The sequence below is a fragment of the Solanum tuberosum genome, unplaced genomic scaffold (assembly GCF_000226075.1).
Source record: "Solanum tuberosum cultivar DM 1-3 516 R44 unplaced genomic scaffold, SolTub_3.0 scf00207, whole genome shotgun sequence".
Lineage (NCBI taxonomy): Eukaryota > Viridiplantae > Streptophyta > Magnoliopsida > Solanales > Solanaceae > Solanum > Solanum tuberosum.
The window spans coordinates 1,010,270-1,027,285 of NW_006239133.1; the positions used below are offsets into that span (position 1 = coordinate 1,010,270).

At 34.4% G+C, this 17,016-nt stretch overlaps 1 protein-coding gene across 1 annotated transcript; it reads left to right on the forward strand.

Moving 5' to 3' along the window:
• The first annotated feature begins 4,346 nt into the window (after window positions 1–4,346).
• Window positions 4,347–13,250, forward strand: LOC102588818 (uncharacterized). Its single transcript, XM_006355835.2, has 3 exons — window positions 4,347–5,063; window positions 10,927–11,013; window positions 11,093–13,250. The coding sequence occupies exons 1-3, from the start codon at window positions 4,704–4,706 to the stop codon at window positions 12,956–12,958; spliced, it is 2,313 nt and encodes a 770-aa protein (XP_006355897.1). The 5' UTR covers window positions 4,347–4,703; the 3' UTR covers window positions 12,959–13,250.
• Window positions 13,251–17,016: the final 3,766 nt, after the last annotated feature.

Consider the following 17,016-nt stretch of genomic DNA (forward strand, 5'->3'; position numbering starts at 1 on the left):
GATCACCAGGCTTGTTTTTCTTCATTGTTTCAGCTTGCTTCTTTCCTTTTTGCAAATCAGTGTCCTTGCTTTGTTCCTCAATCCATATACCTAGAAATCAAAGGTTTTACATAAATAAGCATTTGAAGACAATAAATCATTGTAAATAAAGCCCTAAATGAGTCTGAATCTCGGACTCATCAGTGGACCCACAGGGCGTACTGGTCATCCGTAGGTGGTGGTCTACAACTCAGTTCCGGGGACCTGACCCACGACCCCTCACCCACGGGGCGTGGGTCCCTTTCGTAGGTCTACTGTTTTGAGGCAGATTTTTGGGTCCTCCTCAAGGACCCTTGAGGAGTTGTACTTTGACGTTCTAACCTTCAACCCTTCATTTTAAGTATGGGAAGTTATATCTACGACCCTAACCCTCACGTCAAGCTCTAGTTTAGCCTACTAGTTTCCAGGGTGTTACAATAAGAATGACTATAAATTGGAAAGATCGTGTCACTATAAAAAAAGATTCAGAAAATTTAATCAAGACCCTAGTAAAAATAGATTCAAATCAAACAACATTGACAAGTGTTGGGACTGCGAAAAAATAGGACATCGAGCCAATAATTGCCCAACCACTAATAAAAAGAAAGACAAAATTAATATGTTAGAGTTAGAAGAAGAGGTTAAGAATAAATTATATTCCATTCTAGAAGAAGATAAAAATAACTCCTCCGCCGGTAAAATTTTTAGCGATGACGATAAGCTAAATATAGCTTATAGTTCTGATATTAGCAAATTATCAGATCCTTGTGGATGCCGTATTGCAATTTGCACCTGCAAAACCACTCCATAAATATAATTGCTAGTAGTAATAAAGAAACATTCTTTGATATGATAGATCATATTGAAGACCTCGGTTCAAAGAAAAAATATGTAATTGCCTCAAGAGATTTAATTCTTGATAAACAATCTGATAACAGAACTATTAAATCTTTCGACATGACAAATGTATTAAATAAATTTAAAGAACCAAAATCTAAAACAACACTACAGAGTATTCAGACGAAATTATAACATGTAAACGATGAAATAAACGATATTAGATATAGACTTAACATTTGAGAAGTCAAATCAATTACTAATAAAATATTAAATAATCTACCATCTAATCAAGAATCGAAACTCTATAAATCTAAATCTGAAGATACATCAAAAGAAGTAGAGTTTCTTGAAGAACCTCTATCTAAATTAGGAATTAATGCAATTACTGTCGTTAAAACGCAAAACTACCACATATCTATTACATTAGTTATAAATAAAAATTATATCATCTATAAAATTGTATTATTTTAATACTAATATAGATCAAAATTGCATTATTGAGAAATTAATTCCTAATAAGTACCTAGATGTTGGTCCAAACTATGCCTAGCCCTACAAATATAGGCATCTTGGTAGAATGATACAATTGACACTACGCTTATTTAGATATTTTTTTGTGTTGTATATTGAATAGTGTGTCTAAAATTAATTAAAAAGGTTTACTATTAAAAAGGACAAAGTAATCTTATTATATATCTTATATATGTATATATTTTATATATAAATGAAAAAATTGTTACAACACAATTAAAATTAGAAGGTAAATGTAATATTTTGAATCACAAAAAATGTCAGTGTGGATGAAGAGAAACCTATACGAAAGTTTTGAAATTATTTCTTTTAATTTCTTTTAGTGAAAATGTTAATTTGTGAAAGGTTACAAAGTGATTTAACTAATTAAATGTGAACCTTCTTCTTTAATATTTTTAAATAATTAATTGGTTTATTTTATTTACCATGATTTAAGTAAGATTTATATAAGGTGAGAATCATTCATTTTAAAGCCTTAAATATTAGAACTTCTAATATAGTTTTAATAAGGAAAGATGTAAGAAATAAAATTTTAGTCAATGTAAAGTACTAAATATTAGGATTTCTTACCTATTACAAATAAGTAAAGATTTAATAGTTATAATTTTAATTAATTTCAAAATCCTAAATATTAGGATAATAATTAAATAACAATTATTTGAGAAAAATAGTAAATGCCTATTTTGTCTATTGTAGAGTTTAATGAAGGGCAAAAATTCAATCAACATTTTTAAATATCTTCATATTTTTAAAATAATACTAGTATAGTGTACGTGCTTTGAATAGATGCCGCATAATCAATAAAACTATATACAAAAATAAATAAAATTATTAAAAAATAGCAATTGACATTAACACAAATATTATATCTATCTAAAATATAAAAATTTCATATAGAAAGATTACAAAGTTGTATTTTAAAAAATAAAACCTCTTACTTTAATATTTTTTCTAAAAAATTATTGTTTATCATAATTTAAATAAGATTTATATAAGGTAAACATATTGATTTTAAAGTCTCAAAAAGTTAAGACTTTTAATATAGTTCAAATAAAGAAGGATTTAATAAGTGGATTTAGTCAATTTAAAGTAATAAATAGTAAGAGTTCATACATATTATAAATGAACAAAGATTTAACATTATAGCTTTAATTAATTTTAAAGTCTTAAATATTAAGAAAATAATTAAATGACAATTATTTGCAAAAAATAGCAAATAAATAATTTTGTCTATTAATTTTTTTTTAATGAATGATAAAAAGTTCAATCAACATTCTATGAAACCTTTATAATTTTAAGTTGTTTGTGTGTATCACATAAAGCAATAAACATATTAAAATTATTTAAAATAATAACTAACGTTAGATAAATATAATAATTTTTAAAAAAATGATGAATTAAATATTATTACATAACTTCTGAAGATGCAAAGCGATGAATTTCGTTAATATATGTATCTCACTACATAACTTTTTACAAATAATATTATTAACTTTTGTTTTCTTTTGTCATTTTGATTGCATTATTATTATTAAAATTTTATTTTATTATGATACATATATATTATCAAGTAATTACTTTATCAAAATATTTATTTACCTAATAACTGATTGATTGTATAAATACTTTTTTAATTAACCATAAAATTAGTAAACATATTCACTATTTGAATTTGAATTATTGGAGGTTCTCTAACAGTTGAGGACTCTTGTGATATTTTTTTTTTATTTTTTTAATATATATATTATTTTTCTTGTGACTTGGAGAAAAAGTTGGAACCTTCTAACATCAGCAGTGCAACGTATAAATAATAAAATAACGTTACATTTGAGGAGAAATTTCCCATATCTTTTACTTGGGTCCTACCATGATTTACATAAATGATACGTAGTAAAGTACAAGTACTTTTCGCCAATAAATAATTTCCATCCATTTTCATTTGTGGTATCGTTTAGTTTGATATGATATTTTAAAAAAAAAGTTGAAATTGAAAGTGTAAAATAATTTATATTACAGTGGTTATAAATTATTTAATTAAAAATAAAATAAAAGATTTAAAATTAAATTATTTTTAATTATAATAAAATAATATTCTTTTGGGACAAATTAAAAAAGAAAAAGTAACAACACTTAAAATAAATGGGACAGTGGAAGTGGAGTATTTCTTTGGTCGTCTTTTTAGTTGTCCATAATATTAAAAAATAAATATATTTTTAATTTAAATAATAATTAATTACATTTACTAAAATTATTACTCTATTTAGAGAGAAGTATTGAAAACACTCTTAAACTTGATACTAATTATTAATTTCTTCCCTAAATTATTGACAGCCTTTAAATTGAACTTAAATACACCTTCGACCTACCTCATGACACAGTAAGTGGATTCAAGCTCTAATAGAAGCATAAAACGCTTACACCTTGTTTGAATGTTTGTTACCATTGTACTGTATTGTATCGTTCGTTCAAATAACATGTATGTTTTGATTGTTACTTATATAATATTGTATTGTATCATTTAAATCCATCGTTAGGTAACAACGAAAAGGCTCATTTTACGTAACGATTGATTTGATGTGATTGTGTCGTTACCTTAATATATTCTCCTCATTTTATCTTTACTTATTATTTAATTATCTTATTTTATCTTTTATTATACATTTTCATAATAATTCTACCTCGTACTCAACTTTTCTTACAGATTTATTATTTAAATTGTTGAAGTATGACATTACATAACTATAGAAAATAATACAGTCTATCCAAGCGCTACGTTTAATAAACAATACAATACAATATAATGTGATACATTATGTAACAACCATTTGAACAAAATATTAATAAAAACCCAAAAGATTGTAAATATATTTCACTCATATTAAAAAAATTAAAAATATATTTAAGAATATTTTCAATGCTTTTCTCTCCGTCATTGTTCGTACGGCGAAAGAATCGGTAAGAGCATCTCGTAATCTACCTGGTTTGTGACTCAACCAACCAACCGAAAGACTCAACGCAGAAAAATCAAAAAACTATAGAGAGACTTGAAAGGAGTGAGAATGAGCAAAAAGCTCCATAATTCAATCTCTCTTTCTCTTCCAAATTTCTGTATATTAGGGTTTCAATCACTTTTAATTTTCAATTTATCATCATTATTCACCCATCTCCTTCGCCCCCTATTCACCTCTGACACCGGAATTTTTCTATTCAACAAACCCTAGTGTTGTGGGGTTTTTTTAAATTCTTGGTCGAAGAAAAGTATGTAAGATTTTGGGGGATTTCAAGAAATTGTGAGAATTTGGGTTACGTACGCAATGATGGATGATCCGGAGAGAGTGATATTGGATATAAGTTCAGATGAAGAAGTGGGTTTTGTGAAAAACAGAGGTGGCGATGGTGGCGGCGGCGGTGGAAGAGGGAGCGATGACTATGACTGGATAACGGAACTTTTGGGTGAAGGAGGGGATGGACGCAGCAAAGATGATTCTGATGATGTTGTAGTGGTGGGGGAAGTTATTGTGAATCCAAAACAAAATTTGAAGTTGTTAACCAATGCTGACGATGATGATGATGATTGTGTGGTTTTGGAGGAAGACCCAGATAAGCCTGTCGAAGTTGAGAATGATAGAGGTGATGATTCTGATGAATTGCTTGTTGTAAGCGAAAAGGGTCAGGTACTGAGTTTTGCAAGATCACACCTTTATTTTTTTATTGTTAGAGATAACACCTTTTTTTAATATTTACCCAATTGACCTAGTGTCTGTTTTGTTTGCTTCAATAAGTGTCTTGATTTGTGCTGGAAAGTTTTAAGTTAGTAGTGAAAAAAGACCTAGCAAAATGGCAAAGGGAATGAATATACAAAAGAATAGAGGAAAGATTATGAACATGTGGAGTTTTAGAGAGATGATAGTCTCTGCTCATTTCCTTCAAATAGTTTATGACTTCACTATTAGATTTCTTGGCAGGATCTTCTAACATTTGCTGGTATCTTGTTCTGGTGATATCAAACAATCACCTGTGAATTACAGAAAAAAAATCTCTTCATCTAAAACCCCATTGAAGCTCCCTAGGTTTTAAATCATAAAGATCTTAGGGATCGTTATTTGGGAACAAGTTATCCCGGGATCATTTATCCCATGATTGTTATCCCACCCTCAATGTGGGATAAAAGTAACACTACAATCCCAGGTAAGCTATCTCGCGAGTTTATCCCAACCAGACATAGGATAAACTCATCCTAAAATTAATCTCGGGATTTGTTATTACTTATCCCTCCTGCCAAACAAGCCCTTAATTTAGAAATTACCAATAATAAAAAAGAAGGATCTTAAACTAGAAACCTCCTTCTACATGTCATCAAAAAGTACAATCAAAGGTGGAAAGGTGGAACTTTTGTAATCTGAAACACCACTTGTGCTTTCCACTCATTTCTTCTGTATGATACATTTGTGTGGTTTTTCTCTCACAAAGCCGGTTAAGTGAGAAGCAGAAGGGACCTGAGTGGCATGTCTGTGTACTGTGTGTGTGGTGGTGGGGATATGTAGAGAGTTTGGCATGAGAAGTTGAGGCTTAAGTTTGGAGAACAAAGCAACACTACAGAGGTCCAATGGAGAGTGCCAGGCTGGGTGGGAAGAAAGACCCTTCACTGTGTTAGTTATCACATGGCTTATCTCCTTAGCTACACCTACAGTTGTATTTCTTTTTTAGTACAAATTCGAAAGGTCCTTTGGTTGTTAATTTAGGTCTTCACTAGGAGGATTGTCCAGCCAAGTTTATCTTATAATTGTCTTTTTTTTAATAAGCGTGATGTCTGGACCACTTTGTAGTTTGTGCGCACCTCGACTAATTCCACAGTGTAATTGTTACCTCCCACTAGCATAGGTACTCCGTCCACCAAGCTTGGATAGATGGGAAGATCACCTAGTTTTTTTGCCGTAAACTTGAGACCTTTGTTGTCTTTTTTTTTTGCTTTTACGGATAGGGAAACAAAAAAAAGGTGGAACTTTTGTAATCTGAACTCTACCTGTGCTTTCCACCAATTTCTTCTGTATGATACATCTGTGTCATTTTTTCTCTAGGCTTTAGTTGGGCTCAGTGTCAAAATTTCTTTTGCATTGCAATTCACTTTTGTTCGAGAATAATATTTATTTGCATGAAACCAGAAATCACATGTCAAACTAGTATGCATTCTGGAATTATAAACAATTAGCGGAAAAAAAGATCTTCCCCTGTAGATTTTTGTTTTTCAAATTCAGTCAACATTGGGTCTGGGCTTTCCACACTTTCCCTCTTTTATGGAAGTGTCAAGCTGTCTTTATGATTATCTGCATTAGCTAACTAGTGGTATCATAATAATAGGCGTAGAGGTGTTCTTTCTGTATCCCCTTAAATCTTATGCTTTGTTACTTAAATGGATTTGTGTTGATTCAGACTCAAAATATGTTTCTTCATGGCCATTAGGCACTGGTCATTCTCTAGCTTGTTACACTACTAGATTCTCTCTCTCTTTAACCTTTTCTCAAGTCAGAGCATGCCCTTCATATTGGGGTAAATTTCTTTTTTCTTAAGTCACTGTCACACCACCTCTGCTTGATTTTTTGGATGCACTTTCTTATTAAGGCATAGCTCAAGTGAGATGCATCTTTTATTTATATTGGTTAAGGCTTTTCCCTCAAAATCCATATCTTTACAATTGTGGCAATAGGGTTATGGTTAAATGATTAGCCAACATGATTCTTTCTAGTTGGCTGCTTCTGTATTCTTACAAGCAATTAGGGATTAGTATGGTTGCTAATTTGATTTTTTTCTTGAATTTTCTAGTCATTGTTTTGTTGTCAATAGACAAGAGGATTTGGAGGTTGTAGAGTAGGGTAGAAGATTAGCCGCTAGTTGAGTGTCCTCTTGCTTTTCTGAGGGATAGGCTTGGTGGTAGTACTTGTACCTACTTTCTTACCTTTAGTACTAGCACTATCCTACGCAGGGGCCATCCTGACCATTTCAATAGTTTTCTCCCTTGCGTGAGTTTGCTTTTATGTATTCCTTTTTACGTACTAACCTATATTTGCCCCTGTGTGGGACTATTGCTTTATGCATTTCCCTTTCCCTAAATGTGCCCCCTATTTCATTTCGCTTTGTGTACTCCTTGAAGGAGCGTTTTGATTAGATATATGAAGCTTATATTTTTGGGCAATAGAATGGTCTAAATACGGCACATACGTCTTTCAAATCGCTAGGCGGCCCCCTTGGCAAAAAAAGGTCACATACCTACTTGGGACGCGCTATATAACTATTTATGTGCTACGTGTTATAACTGCTTTGTGTGATTGTGTTGCTTTGTTCAGGAAGGGCTAATCCACTCCTTTTCAAAAATATCAAGTCACTATTAAATGTCTGTCCAAATACTCTCCAAATCTTGAGTTTCCCAAGAAAAATCCAAACCTTTCACTCTCCAAATTCTAAATCATACTCTCTCATCTCAGAAAACGTTGTACTTGCCACCCTCAAACATGGAAAGAGATTTGAGCTTACAAAATACAACTGCTCCTGTGGAAAATAACATTTGTACCCTTTTTGAAGTCCAGAATACCAAAGGAAAACATGTTTAATTGATCTAGCAATGAGTTTGTCCTTCTCTGGCTCATATCATAAAAACATGTATCTAGACTCTATGATGAAGGAGAGAAAAGAGACCTAATCCTGTATGGCTAAAGAAGACATTCGGTTGATTAATGCAGTAAGTTACCTGAAATTAGAACATTTGATGAAATAGTAGAGTGCTGTTGTTACAATCAAGTGATCGTTTGTGTGCTCTGCTATTTTGTTGTGGATTATGGTGGAAGATATGGAATTAAGCATTTCTCAAGAAGTATTTTATTTTAGCAAAAGTAGTCATTGGTAAAGGTTACAATGTACTGAGAGTTTATGCTGCCGGTAACCTGACCAGAACTCATTCATTTATATGAACAAGTTCAAATGGATACGCATGATTATTAACTCAACTCGGAGAGGATGTATTTTTTTCACCTTCAAGTAGACACGGGTCGAAAGAAGAGAAGGGATCATCCACTGAAGTTTGAAAGATCCACATGTTCTCGATTATCGGATCAGTGGAGAAGTGGATGTGTTTTTTTCACCTTCAAGTAGACACGGCTCGAAAGAAGAGAAGGGATCATCTACTGAAGTTTGAAAGATCCACATGTTCTCGATTATCAGATCAGTGGAGGAGTGAGTATCAGTCGGCAGCGCATGTATTTAAAGATGAACTAGCAGAGAGATAGTAATGACATTGTCACTCACGCCTTCATGTCATTCCTCGTTTCTGTACAAGAGCATATTTATTGCCAAGTCAATAGAACAATAGAGGCCTTGTATAAGTTTATTGATTTTAGGGTTATAGGCTTCTGAATCAAAAATCTAGTTGGCATGAGTGAAAGAGTTGGTGAGGCAGGAGACAAGAGTTGATCTGATTGTGCCACATAGATGATAGATGACGCCTTAGGGACTTATTATAATCAACACTAGAAATCATGATGGTCTGATCCCTTAAAGGATTTTGATTTTCTGTTCAGATTACTGTTGCAGCACCAGATGGCTGCAGTTAAATGGATTCCCTTGAGGGTGAGGTCCTCTACCTCGACAAGAAATTTCTATCATTTATCTGGGAAGCCAGGTCAGAGGTCTCCACAATGGGGTAGATCAAGCCTCAGTGACTGTGAGCTTTATTTTTCAGAGAGACAAGATAAGAATGGACTGATAAGTAACATATCACCATGAAAAGTCTATCATGTTGCTTCTTCCATTTATATGTTGGCAGTGACTGCCTAAATGACATACATGAATTAAACTGCACCCTTACATGATCATTATGCTTTGATGTGTGTGAACATGTCATAATATTTCTGGTTGAACCCTACTACACTTGGATTTCAATACAGCGTCTTGCAATATTCCACCCCTTGTAATGAGGAAATTGATAGTTAAGTTACATCATTTAGGGTAATGCCCACTCTTGCCTAACTTCTCTTTTCTCTCTCTGCATGTGTCCATGCTGTAAACTATGTTTGTTACAGAAGGTCAAACATTGAAGTTTGGTTGACTTTAACTGCACCAATTCCATGTAATGTTCTCTTAGGAGGTGAAACTGACTGAGTGATAGTAGTCTGCCTATTACATTAGCTAGACAGCTGTGTGTCAGAGCATTCCATGGAGTTGTGTGATTGGATGGATAAGTTATCCCCCCCGCCGCCATACAATGTGTGTGTGTATATATATATATATTTTATTTTTTATTTTCTTTGGTTCTCATTAGCCCTTGTACTACAGAGGACATTTCCAACAAGGTAGTAGTGAATTTGTGAAGGTAAGTTTACATCCCTTCCTCCTGGGGGCAATTTATCGATTTTGGAGATGAGATTACCTGCACTTTTATCGTAGTAAGATAACCCATGTAATTAAGGGAACGATGCATATAAGAACTATTTATATGTCTACAAACAATAAAGACAGCATATGTTGGAAGGGAAAGAAAGATGGGATCCTTACAGTCAAATCATGCTACACCCTTCTGCTCAATCCACACAATGCAACATCAGTTTGGGCCTTGGAAAAAAGTTTGGAAAAGCCATGCCCCTTACAAAGTTCAGATCTTTAGTATGCAAAAATGCATGTCTCACACAGTGGAATTTGCAAAGAAGAAGAATGCACATTTGCTGTAGAGCATTATGTGAAGAGCAACCAGAGGACACTAACCATCTATTTCTGCATTGCAACATAATTGCTCAATTGTGGGACATATTTTTTTGTCACCTTGGGCCAAAAATGGACAATGCCTAGAGATGCATAGGATCTTCTACAAAGTTGGCACAAGAGGGGGCTGAGTGGCATAAATTCAAGACTCTGGAATGCAATACCTGCAACAATTTGGTGGGTTATCTGGAGAGAGAGAAACTCAAGAATTATTGAAGACAAAAAGGAGAATGTAATTAGTCTCAAGTCTCATTGTATTTCCTTGTTATCTTTTTGGAGCAAAATGGCAAATGTACATGATTCTCTGAATCAGCCATGATTGACTTGATTAGTTCTCTACACAACCTGTGAGAACTATTTTGATGTATAGCATACTCTTGATGCTGATACTTATATAAAATTTTACCTTACAAAAAAATACACAAGTCATTTGTTACCTAGTCCTATGTCGAACTTGCTTAACTTGTGGTTGGTAGTGAAATAGCTGCTTTGCTATAGTTCTCCTGCATGATCTCTGCACGTGATGGGGGCTAGATTGGTCCACTATGAGCATGCACTAAGACACATTGATGAGTTTTTAATGATGAGTGCACTTAATATCAGTGGCATTGCAATTTTTGTGGAGTAAGAAGTGTTGAATGGAGAATTCCCCTCGTCTGTTATTGTGCATTTTCTCACACTAATTTATTATTACAATGATTATAATTGTATGGTGTAATTTACGAATCTCACTTGGGAGTTTGAAGGTGGTCTTTTGATGTTGATTTCTTCTGCTTGTCTTCCTTTTTGCAGATTGCCTGCAGAGATTATCCCCATTCACGACATCTTTGTGCTAAATTTCCCTTTGGTTCTACTCCCCATGAACGGCATTGTGATCAGGTAATTTTATCCTTCATTTGAATTCCATTTAGTTTGAGTGAAAATTTGTTAGTCTTGATCACTATTCTCTTAATTTCAGTGCCATTGTTATGTTTGTGACACAATTGCTCCATGTGTCTACTGGGGCACTGGCATTTCCAGCACAGCCCATTGTCATGCCACTGACAAGGACAAGTTTTGGAAAGCACAGAGACAAAACACAAGGAAAAGTGATAAAATGCTTCCACTGGTCACTCCATGCCGTGGTACTTCAGTATCTGTCCCCCCACCTGTAGCTAACCAAGCTCCAGGTTTTATTCAGAGAGTACCCAATTATCCTCCACATAACCAAATGTCTAGACAAGCCCCGATTCGTCCTTGTTCCATGTCAAGCAGTCCTGGGTTACCAAATTCAACTAGACAGCAGTCCACTGCTCTTAGAGACAAATTTCATAGCCATGTTGTCTCTCAACAGTTGCGCAATGCAAGCATTAATGTTAATCCAGGGGACAGAAGGCACAGTGTTAGTCACATGGGTCCCCAGTTTTTTACTCCCCGAACAGCATTCAAAAGGGCAGGGTCATCTGGACAGGCGTTTGCAACTGATAGATCTGGATACAATTCACCAAACACTTGTTCTGTGCCTCAATTTGGTAGAACTCATTCTTCAGCGGCTAGGTGGCAGGTGCCTTCTGCCTCACGGCCTGTAGGCTCCAATAAGTATATTGCTTCCTCCCAGCACAATGCTGGCATACTTGGTGCTAGGGCTGTTCCTTACCAACCTCCACTACAGAGGCAGCCTGGTTTTGTGGGTGTGCCTGCAAATTATGCACCAATGGGACCTCAGATACCCGCTCAGCCCCATGCTGGGATACGTGGTGTTAATGCTGTTTCTTCCCAACATCAGCTACCTCGGCAGCCTGCTCTTGTGGGTGGACCTGCAAATTATGCACCAATGGAGCCTGAGATCCTTTCCCAGCCCAGTGCTGGCGTAGTTGGTGTTAATGCTGTTTCTTTCCAACCTCGGTTACCTAGGCAGCCTAGGTTTGTGGGTGCATCTACAAATTATGCACCAATGGAACCTCAGATTCCCTCTCAGCCACAGGTTAGTGTTTGTGCAAATTCGGCGTCTTCGGAAGCTCCAACATTCCTTCTGCCATATGCTAATTCATCACCTTCTCAACCTCAGTTGTCTACACTTCCTAGTGTTCTAAGTGAATTTGAAAGTCTTGTTTCCTGTGAAAATTCAGTATCCTCCCAGTCACAGGTGGGTAATATGTATAACAACCCACTGTCATCTGAAGCCCAAATGTTCTCTCAACAGTATGCAGACGGAAACTCTGCTAACAGTTTGCCTCTGCTATCTTCAGTAGCCTTCCATCCTGAAGGAGGAAACACTTCTGTAAATACCGCTGCTTCCCAGTATCTACTGGCCTCCCCGACAAATGCAGTCACCGCTCTTGGAAATTCAACTACCCCTGTCTCCCAGTTGTCCAATCAGCCAGATCATGGAACCTCACCAAACATTTCAGTTCCCTGCAGTGGCGATTTGCCTTGCCCTGCTACAATGGAAAACACTTTTGGAAGCAGGTGTGAGAACACTTTCTCTTGCCAACCTGAACTATGTAGACAGCATATTTCATCATCATCATTTGATAGCAAAAATATTTCCCAGCATGGATATCAAGGTGAAAATACTTTAATTCCAAGTTTCGAAGATTTTGATTTTGGTTGGGAGACACATGTTAGCCAAACTAATAGTTCGGGTAATGTATATAATCCTAAACCTGGAGAGACACCGGAGGTAAGTAGACATCCTCAGTTAATGGAAAACATAACCGATTTGGACATTCAGTATGCTGATTGGTTAGTTTCTGCACCTTCAGACGCCCCAGTTTCAACAGGATTTAACATATTGTCCCCTGAAGCTCCTCCCATAGATTCTGGATTTTTTGTTGACTTCTAAATGTTGGTGGCATCCTTGACGAAACATGGCCTTCTGATTTCTTCAAAGTTTTTTCTTTTAAAAACAAAATTAGGAATGCTTCTCCCCTTTAAAGGGTAGCAAGGTACATATGGTTAAAGAGTTAGGGTTAACAGGTTAAGTTTTCTTCGGGTGTAAACTGCTTTTGTTTCTGAAACACAAACAAATTCCATTCACCTGTAAATGTTACTAATCTCTTATGTTATGCTATCTAAATGACATCTTTTTTCTCAAAAACTAATTCTAGTGAAGAGATGTGATCTACAATTGTCAATTTTTATGAATATCTGTGGCCTGGAACTCATTGGTTTTATGGTCTACCAGTTTTGCAACAGTCACCTGTAGTTGGTGCTAATTTCTTATGTAAATCTATCTTAACAGCAACTGTTCTCACTTGAAAATGGACTAGTCAAGATATGATTTAGAAATTTTTTAAATGGATATCAGTGCTTTGCCTGGACCTCAATGGTTTTATTGATGACTAGTTTTGTAACAGTTGAGAAATTAACCTTGTATCTGCTGGACAACAACACTGGTGGATAGGTGATTCTTGCCTGCTGTCTGTCTTGCTGGACAAAATTACACGGTGATTGTGCTGATGGGAGATAACAGCTATCATTTGCAAGTTGACTCATACTATAGTTAATAGAGAAACAATGCTTGGTTGGTTAGAAACTGTACTTTGGAAATAAAAGGCTCTTGGTAGCATGATTTATCAATGTAAGATTATGGAAGGTTATATATCTAGTCAACAGATTATGGAACAAAAAGAGGTGGGGAAGGAAAGGATAAAGTAGTTAGGTTAGACTTTGGTCAAGGGGTGCGTGGCCTTTCTATTTTGGTAATAATTTTCTAAGTATAGTGCATGGAGGAATTGATTTCCTACGTTCACATATAATTTTCTAGTTATATGATCGATAAATATCTTCGATGAAAAATGTTATATAAAGTAATACTTTTAATAGACTAAGATAAAATCTTCCATTAGAGAATCAAATAAATCAAGCTTACAGAAAGAATCAAAATTTAGCATTTACTTCTCTTATATATTAATTTGTCAACATGTGCCGATGTGCGCGTAGTACCTATTTATGTAAACTAATATTTATATTAGTCGAACAATGATTTTGAATAATACATTATACCAATGAAATAATAACTTGCAAATTTATATGAATGATCAATGTGAATCATTGTATGTGGGTTTGTTTGTTGAGGTCATAGTCATTGGATATCATCTCAACCGATAAAACTAAAATAGTCAAAGTTTAATTTGATACATGTGATTATTTTTTTTTAGTTATTTTGATTCATGCGGGAGGCAGTGATGGGATATTTTTCGCAATGGGCGAAAGCTTGACAGAGGAATGCTGCATGGAGGTAGAAGGCCCATGAGGCATAAATATGTACAATGATATGTGTATTTCACTTCTTTATAAATGATTTTCCCAACACATATTTCTTCCATTTTAAGTAAAATTTTAACAGATCAATTCAAAATCGACTTAATAAAGTCAAAAGTTCATGGTATGTGTAAAGCTACTTCAAGAGTTTGGGACCTTAGTTCAAAAACATTATTTTGTTCCATATATCATTGAACATGTTAAGTTGATTTGGTCAACAAAGAATGGTAACATGATATAACTACTGAAATAACATGGAAAAAATGTGGATTCAAGGGGAAAAAATTGACTTTACAATCTTCGACATTAGACAGGGCGACCCCATGTCTCCATATCTCTTCATTATGTGTATTGAGAGGCTTTCCAAAAATATTGACCTTGAGGTTTGAACTAAGAATTGAACACTAATCAATAATGTTACCATCAGTGGCCCAAGGATCTCCCACCTTTTCTTTGCCGATGATCTCCCCTTATTCTTTAGAGCTAATCCTAGGAATTGCATTACCATTATTAACACCCTGAACAAGTTCAATGCTAACTTTTGGCAGAAAATTAATCATAGCAGAACTGAAGTCGTCTTCTCTAAATATTGAAGTATGTAATACTTTGAGAAGTACTTGGGCTTCCCAATCTTTCATTAAAGTTTGTTGAATTATACATTGTTATTATATCATTGTATCCTGGAGAGAACAAGTTAAGAGGATAAATTGTTGAATCGGTGAAAATATTTATTAAGTGAACTTAATCTCCTTAAAGAAAACGAATATCTGCGCTTCAACCCGAAGATTCATTTTCTTCATTTTTTCAATTGTAATTTGTAGTTTCATCAACAATTTTAAGGAGATTGCTGGAAACAATTGAAAAATTCGGGAATGTTAAGATAGGAGTTCTCAGCAAGCCATTTTGATTCAATAGTACTTATTTCAAGAGATGAACGAGTAAAACACTTTTCAACTTAAGTCTTTTCAATGTTTCTTATGTGCTAGTTGAGAAGAATCCTAATAAGGTAGAAAGCACCTCCATAAATGATGATGAACTTATTTCTCTTCAAGAGAGGTGAAAAAATATGATGATAATTCCTATAAGTGTCGATATTATATTTTTAATTTTCTACCTGATTATTTTTATGATTATTGTGATAGAAATTACTCTAGTGCAAAAAACACTTGAATATGATTGTTGAGTAAGTATGATATCGAAGAGGTTGGAGCGAAAAAATATGCTACTAGCAAATATTTTTATTTTCAAATGTTGGACAACAAATCAAAGGTAGATCAAGCTCAAGACTTTACAATGATTGTTGGAGAGTTCAGGACCAAAGAGATTAAAATTTGAGATAAACTTATTATTTGTGGCATAGTAGATAAACTTTCAACTTCTTGAAAGGAATTTCAAACAATGATGTGCTAAAAACAAAAGAAAACTTCTCTTGAGATTGTAACGACCCCTTCCAGTCCTTATAGGTAGGTCAACGGTTAAAGAATTGTGTAAGAAAACTTTTTGAGTTGTAGCTTAAATTTTTTTGGCTATGCCAATTTTAAACGAAATCTGAGCAAGGTGAAGTCTAGGGAAATTCAAGAAAGTATTGGGTAAAATATCTAAGCTTGGATTGATGTTCTATTAGCAAAGACATTAAGGAGTTCGTAAGGCTATTCAGAAGTGAATTCAAGAAAGTAGAACTCCCAATATCAAACTTGGCTATGACAATTTTAAACGAAATCTGAGCAAGGGAAAGTCTAGGGAAATTCAAGAAAGTATTGGGTAAAATATCTAAGCTTGGATTGATGTTCTATTAGCAAAGACATTAAGGAGTTCGTAAGGCTATTCAGAAGTGAATTCAAGAAAGTAGAACTCCCAATATCAAACTTGGCTATGACAATTTTAAACGAAATCTGAGCAAGGTAAAGTCTAGGGAAATTCAAGAAAGTATTGGGTAAAATATCTAAGCTTGGATTGATTTTTCTATTAGCAAAGACATTAAGGAGTTCGTAAGGCTATTCAGAAGTGTATTCAAGAAAGTAGAACTCCCAATATCAAACTTAGCGTGAAAGAGTTAGTTTAGAATGTCAAGGTTCGAAGGTGTATTGCAAAATGGAGGCTTTTGAGAAGATTTACGAGTTTCTGTCTCTATGCAAGTTTCTATAACAGTTGGTCTGCTATAGCGGGGTAAGTCGCGAATTTGAAAAGTCTAAAAAGCGGTCATGATTCTACTAACTCATTTTTGGGAAGAGAAAGGGGCAATCTAAGTTGTCTTCTTTAGTTTTTCATTAAATTCTTCGATAAAGGTAAGTTAATTACTTTTCCTAATGTAGTAATTTGATTTTTGGACCTTAAAATCAATGGTGGTTATCTTAAGGGAGAATTTTGACTTGAATTAATGGTGACAAAACCTTGATTTGAGCGTGGTGATCATGGGAATGGCTTGGAACAGGTACCACACATGGTGTGGAATATCATATTAGTTGTCTCATGTACCATGTCGGTACAAGTTAGTAATGGTTGGATCGGGCACTACACCTGGTGTGTGTTGGTTATTCTCTTGTATGTTGATTCCTTGAGTGAACCGGACATGTTAGTGATCATGTGAGACATGTTTCATTAAATGTATCTATTAAGGAAGGTAACTGAGAGTTTGGT